General features: G+C 43.7%; 1 protein-coding gene across 2 annotated transcripts; it reads left to right on the forward strand.

Annotated features, from left to right (window-relative positions):
- The first annotated feature begins 208 nt into the window (after positions 1–208).
- On the forward strand, positions 209–5,757 carry CUNH9orf40 (chromosome unknown C9orf40 homolog). Of its 2 annotated transcripts, XR_003432635.1 has the most exons (3): positions 209–902; positions 1,030–1,209; positions 5,182–5,294. XR_003432635.1 is itself a non-coding variant. In XM_027105677.1 (2 exons), the coding sequence occupies exons 1-2, from the start codon at positions 474–476 to the stop codon at positions 5,338–5,340; spliced, it is 588 nt and encodes a 195-aa protein (XP_026961478.1). In that variant the 5' UTR covers positions 228–473; the 3' UTR covers positions 5,341–5,757. The 2 variants fall into 2 exon arrangements, 1 of the variants encoding a protein (XP_026961478.1); XM_027105677.1 differs by lacking the exon at positions 1,030–1,209 and having other exon boundaries at positions 228–902; positions 5,182–5,757.
- Positions 5,758–6,633: the final 876 nt, after the last annotated feature.

A 6,633-nucleotide genomic window follows, 5' to 3' on the forward strand; every position in this document is an offset into this window, starting at 1 on the left:
GGGATTTGCGCACCCCTATCCCCGCCCCTGAGGAAAAATCACGCCCTCCGAGGACACCACCACTCTGCCTTTAACAAACCCGCCGCGGCCTTCCCGCCTCGCCCCGGGGCGCGCACTTCCGGCCGCAGGGGCGCTCGGGAGTTCGCCCCGCGAGCCTCCACCAACCAAAGACTCCGCCTCGCCGGTGCGAGTGCGCGCGCGCACATTTGTGCGCAGGTTCGAATCTCAGCCGCTTCGTGGTTGCTCCTCAGCGTCCGGCCGCACCTCGGCGGTCGCGAGGGCAGCGTGCGCGGGCTGGGCCACACCGGCCGCCCCGCCCCCTCCGCCCTCTGCACCTTCCAGCCGCAGCCTCGCCCGGACTCGGTCCTCGCCCTTCCTAGCGCGCTGCGCGCTCCGCCCTCGCCCTCCGCCCCCACAGCTATCGGCGCTCGGCCTCCCGCGCCTGGCGGGCTCCGCCCGAGCCTTCGGGGCCCATGGCCAAGCGGCGTGCGGCCGAGCCCCTGACGTTCCACGTGCCTTGGAAGCGGCTCCTGCTCTGCGACTTTCCTGAGGAGCCGCCGCGGCCACCGCTCTGGATCCCGCCGCCGGGGGCCTCGCATCCCGAGCAGCCCCTCGGCGTCCCGGAGCTGCCCCGAAAGCGTAAAATCGACGCAGGGGGTATGACTGAGCCTTTGGTTTCGCCCAGCAAGCGCCGCGACGGCGGGGACACTGGCGCTCCGGACGGCGCGGAGCGTGAGGGCCGCGGCCTGGAGACTGGCGAGCCGCCGCTGCTGCAGCCGCCCGTGCAGCCCCGCGGGCCGGGGGAGGAGCCCCGGGGCGTTCGGCCCCCAAGAGGCGGTGGCGACGACGGGGCGGAGCGCGCAGAGTCCCTGCGGGGAGACTGGGGGGCCGCACCGCACCAGGTAGGGGTTGGCGGTGGGCTGGGCGCTCCGGCGGGGGACGGGGGGCGGGGCCCGGGGTGAGGGGAAAAAGGGTCATACTTTCCCGGGCACTGCGCGTCCCGGGAAGGAACCGATCGTTCCCCTCTAGACTCATGTTCGTCACGACGCCCCAAAAGATGAAAAGACGGGATCCTCGCCGCAAGAATGAACACCGACCCCCCACCCCAGGCAGCACACCAGGGGCCCCAGAGCCCACCTTTGGCAGCATTTTGGGAGAGTCCGACGAGCTGAGAGCACTAAGCTAAAGTCTGGGGAGACAGACCATTGGGTGAGGTAGTAGGCGTGGCCTTGCACCTTCAGCATCTGTGCTGTCCTAGAGGGAAGCAGGGGCGTGGGTCATGACAGACTGTAGAACTTTGGGAAGATGTTGACCGTGAACCGCAATAAGTTAAGCTCAACGACAAACGTCAGAGAAAGATGTATTGCGTCTTCCTTGGTTTAACGATGATTTTTTTTCTGGAATTCGTGATCGATTTCTTTCTAAAGAGGGTGACGAATGTGGTAGCCACCAGTTGGACATCCTTTAGGCATGTTACAGCTCTTTTGGTTGAGAGGAAGGGCCTCCGTATATTGGGAAAAGGCAGTCTTAAATCGGATCCTATGAAAAAGGATCGTTGTTGAGAATTAATTTGGTTCTTAAGATCAGCCGTCTGTATGAGGATCTTTGGAGAGTTCCTCTTCCTTGGGAAATGAGCCTGCCCTATCTCTGCACATAAGATCTGTCTAGATCTGTGCTATTCAGTGTGGCAGCCACTAGCTATGTGACACAACACCTAAAATGGGACTAGTTCAAATTGAGATGCGCTCAAAGTAAAATACACACTAGATTTCGAAGATCTCAAAAAATTGTATATTGAATACACGTTGAAATAATCTGGAGATATTGGATTGAATAAATTATATTAAAATTCATTTCAGTTATTTCTTTTACTTTTTTAATATGGCCATCAGAAAATTTCGAATTACGTTTGTGGCTGGCATTTTGTATTTATTGGGCAGCGTTGGTCTAATCTTTGGAATTCAAGCTGCGATTTGGCAGTTCTGGGTTGAACCAGGAGCTTTGGGGGTGGAAGAGCCAAATGTAGAGCCCAGACTTCACCAAATTCTCTTCAATTACTCCATCATAGCATCCACCCCACATTTTTCATTGTCTCAAGTATCTTATGCAGAATTTATCAGACACCTTGCCAATAAAATACAGTAGTTGGGAAAGATCTTTTTCTGTGGTCATGAAAAATTATCCTTTAGATATAATCATTATGATGAGCATTTCTGGATGAAACTATAAATTGTAAATGTTTCTACCCCCAGTTTTCTTGGAATTTAGAAAACATGATCCTTATTCAGATTTTTTTTTTCTTCAGACTGCTTTTAGATAGCACTTATGTTTTGAAAGTAGAATAAAGAATTAGAATTTCCAATTAAATCATGTCACACCAGTGTGCAAAACCTGAAAAAACAAAAATCCAGAGTGACAGCCATCCAGACCTATTTGGTATGGAGATAAGTACTGTGTAGTTTGAAAACTTGGCCATTTTTGGTACCGGACCCATACTTAGACTTGTCTTTGCTACCAGACTATACTGACTGCAGTATGCCACAAATTGATAAGAGGGACATGGAAATGGCAGGTAAGCAAAGGAATTTTTTAGTAAACTGACACAGACATTTGCTTAGAATCTCTTAGACACACCTGTGTCTTCTTCCACAGCAGTGACCACATCTGACAGCTCTCTGCTTCTTGTAGTCACTACAAGCCTGTGACAGGGAACAAGCTTGGCTCTAGGGGTTCCTTCTTCATCAAGACTAGTCCCCTGTTCTCTTTTGGCAAAAGCCCAGGAACCCTCATGTTCCTTTCTTTTGTTCTGTTCCTTGAGCTGCTTCTTTGTGCAAACTTAATTTTCTCCAGCTTTCCTCTTTCTTTCCTGCCACCAAAGATGCATGGTTTTTGTTTTAAGGGTCTTACAGCCAAGGGAAAATAGGATATAGCAAAAACATGTAGAAGTTAAAAAGCTTTTTCACTTCATGAAGCAAATGTCTTCCTGGTTCCTGTTTTGCTCAGAATAGAGCTTAAGTCCCTACCCGTACCCTTGGGATCTCATTTGGGAAGAATTTCCTCAAATATGTCCTTTCTATGTTGAAGATGCAATCTAGGCAGAATCGTGATACCTATTTTTCTGTCCTAGAACCTCAGAATATTTGAGCTGTTTCAGGTGTTTGTTTGTTTTTTTTGCGGTACACGGGCCTCTTACTGTTGTGGCCTCCCTCGTTGTGGAGCACAGGCTCCGGATGCATAGGCTCAGCGGCCATGGCTCATGGGCCCAGCCGCTCCGTGGCATGTGGGATCTTCCCAGACCGGGGCATGAACCCGTGTCCCCTGCATCGGCAGGCGGACTCAACCACTGTGCCACCAGGGAAGCCCTTCAGGTGTTTTTTTTAACCGGAGAACTAAAATAAAACCAGGTATTACTTCAATAAATATTCATGTATTTTCTCATGTTAGTGTCACTTTAGTGTCACTTTATGCAGATTGAGTAATCTGTCAGTGCTGACCCTTGCTGTTAAATACTTTAAATAGAAAGGAAGCAGAAATGTTGTGATTTTGATTCATAGTGATATTGGTTCGTAGGCTTCTTGGGATATAATAACTAGCTATATTGGGCATTTATAGTGCTAAACTGTAATTTGCACAAGAGCCTTTCTGCTTTTTACCAATGATGAAAGAGACCTAGGTCAAGATCAGAGTTAATGGGTGGAGGAGTTATCATGCAAGCACAGGTCTGTCTGGTGGCAAAGTCTGTGCTGTTAGCTACTAGGTTATACTGACCTCATTAAGGATCTTTTCTGGTTTGTTCTTATAAGTAGATCATTTGAACAATAGTTTTTATTTTCCCAAAAGGCAGAGAAACAGGTCCTTGTTTTTAACCCTATTACTTATTAAAATGAAGTTTTTCTTGGCATCCTTTGAGTTATTACATTTTTATCCCAGTGTTAAGGAATTCCAAAGAGACTCTTAATTCTCTAAGCCTTAGTGTCTAAGGCAGTGAATAAACTTATTATTGAGAAGACCTGTGCTCCCCATTTAATTAACTAGCCACATGTGGCTATTGAGCATTGAAATGGGCCTAGTCTAAATAGTGCTGGAAGTGTAAAATACCTGGCAGATTTTGAAAACTTTTAGTTAGACAAAAAGAATGTAAAATATCTCAATTTTTAAAAATATTGACTGCATGTTGAAATGATAGTATTTTGGCTTTATTAGGTCAAGTAAAATTTTAAGATTAATTTCGCCTGTTTTTTTTTACTTTTTTTTTAGCTGAAGTTACTAGAAAATTTTAAATTACATATGTGGCTTTCATTATATTTCTGTTGGTTAGTGCTGCTATAGCAAGTATGAACCTAAAGTACAAAGACAATTTAGTAGACTAAATATAGATATATAGATATCCATCTGGGAAAGGTGTTAACCTTCAAAATGGTCACTTTGGAAGCCTATATGTAATTGCAATGCCACTTCCTTTGCACAAAGTATTTTAATTTTGTGCCAGTTTTGAACTTCATTGGAATATCAACTTCACTTCATAGTTACTTGAAACAATTTTATAGCCTTTTACAGTAAGCTGTTGAATTTTGAAGGGGCCAGCATTCACTTGGATTTATCTGTTTTGGTATCTTGAGTCATGTCTTGTACAAAATGGTATCTTTAATAAAATGATCAGTTTAAGATTTTCTTGTTATTTACCATGTTTTTATTCTAATGCTTTTTAGAAGGTTGTCAAAATATTTTAGCCTACATCAGGTCAATCCCTTAAAATACCAAACATCAGGAAAAAGACCAAAAGTAAATTTTAAGATGTGTGCATGTGTTTTTTAAATAAATTATTTTCCTCACTGAAAGGTAAAAAACTTTAAGACTATCTTCAGGCATTATTTTTTTGGTTGAAAAATGGAAGAAAATTCTGGGAAGAGAAGCTCTTGGAGGAAATTCTTTTAAATTTAAACTACTCACAGGAAATACTTTCACCAATTCATGAATATGAAAATGCAGAGTTGACTGAGTCCATGAAGTACTTTGATTAGGCAGAAGTAAAAATATATATTTGTTGAAGATGCAAAGTTAAAGACTGCAAAATCTTAACGTGAGTTTGCTTTTAAAACAGAAAAAAATTTGTTTCGTGAAACAACTTAATTTTTTCTAGACCATTGATGTACTTTCACCTCTCTCTTCTTTTCACTAAAGCTCAATGAAGAATTTTGGCAGTATAACACCTTCCAGTACTGGAGGAATCCTTTACCACCTATTGATCTGGCAGACATTGAAGATGTAAGTGAAGACAACCTGACAGAAACAACACTTCAGGACAAGAATGAAGTTGTTGAGATCGATATGGAGTCCTGACAGAAGGAGCTGAAGAAGTGGGTTTTTCTGAATTTGAGGAGACATCTCTAAGTGAATTTATGTATTCTTAAGGAAAAGAGTTATTTTCCGTACTTGATGTGATATCATTCCCAAACCTGAAAAATGAGGAAAAGTTGTTTTAAAGATAAATGCCTGCAGTCACTACTATACCTCCCAATAGGGATTTGTCAAGGATATAGTGCAGTTATAGGAGAAGTATTTTATGTATGCATTCTTAAGAAAAATTTATGTTTAGGTTCTAAATTTGAAGATATCTTATAAAAAGGAATTGTGACAGTTTTAGAAATAGATGGGAAACATTCAGATATTCCTCTTGTTGCACCAAAAAGTTAATTTGTGGTACATGAAATAAATATTGTTTTATAATAACTTATTAATAAAATGCTTTCTAATACATTTCATCGACTCTTCTTCGTTGAACAAATAGCTGACTTAAACATCTGTGCAAACTTAAAATGTGGGGGATTCTTTCTGAAACCTGGTATTGTTTTAAAAGAGCTTTCTAAATGTACAGTAGTGAAAATTTTAATTTGGGTAGGATGTTTTCATAACTTCCAATATTTAACGTTTGTTAAACTTGACTTTGGGCAATCAAAGATGGATAAAGAACAAAGAGAAATGAGTAGGTGCTTCCCCCTTTTCCCAGGATAAGAGGCAAGAAATTTATCATATTTATTTTATTTTTTTAATTTCTTGGTTTTGAATTGCTTTGAGGGCATGCTCTTTATTGCTTATTATTTTAGACGTGTACTTGTCAACACTGACAACACTTCAAATGAGCCCCACTCTTGAGAGATTCTCATATAATTGTTCTGAGGTGGGCTTTGGGTGTAGCTATTTTTTTTTTTTTTTTTTTTGCGGTACGCGGGCCTCTCACTGCTGTGGCCTCTCCCGTTGCGGAGCACAGGCTCTGGACGTGCAGGCTTAGCGGCCACGGCTCACAGGCCCAGCCTCTCCGCGGCATGTGGGATCTTCCCGGACCCAGGCACAAACCCGTGTCCCCTGCATCGGCAGGCGGACTCTCAACCACTGTGCCACCAGGGAAGCCCGTGGTGTAGCTATTTTTTTAAGCACCAATCTTCCTTCCACCCATTCCTCAAATGAGCAGGCCAGTTCAAGAACCACTAGACTAGTGATTGTTTTTCCTGTTTAAAGGAGATAACTAACTTGAGCTGAAGCACTGCCTCCTTCGTTAGCTTTGTTTTTATTTTGCTCTGTTGATGGCTTTGTTACAACTGAATTATTGTGTCGTTATTACAGTTTCATTGTTAA

Source organism: Aethalodelphis obliquidens, unplaced genomic scaffold, assembly GCF_003676395.1.
Source record: "Aethalodelphis obliquidens isolate GAN/ISIS:26980383/991018 unplaced genomic scaffold, ASM367639v1 scaffold7, whole genome shotgun sequence".
NCBI classification, from domain to species: domain Eukaryota; kingdom Metazoa; phylum Chordata; class Mammalia; order Artiodactyla; family Delphinidae; genus Aethalodelphis; species Aethalodelphis obliquidens.

Bases quoted from the DNA above. Each gene is read 5' to 3' on its own strand.
- CUNH9orf40 (XM_027105677.1), top strand. From the start codon at position 474: ATGGCCAAGCGGCGTGCGGCCGAGCCCCTGACGTTCCACGTGCCTTGG. The intron at 903-5,181 runs GTAGGGGTTGGC...TTTTCACTAAAG, and splicing joins GGGGGGCCGCACCGCACCAG to CTCAATGAAGAATTTTGGCA.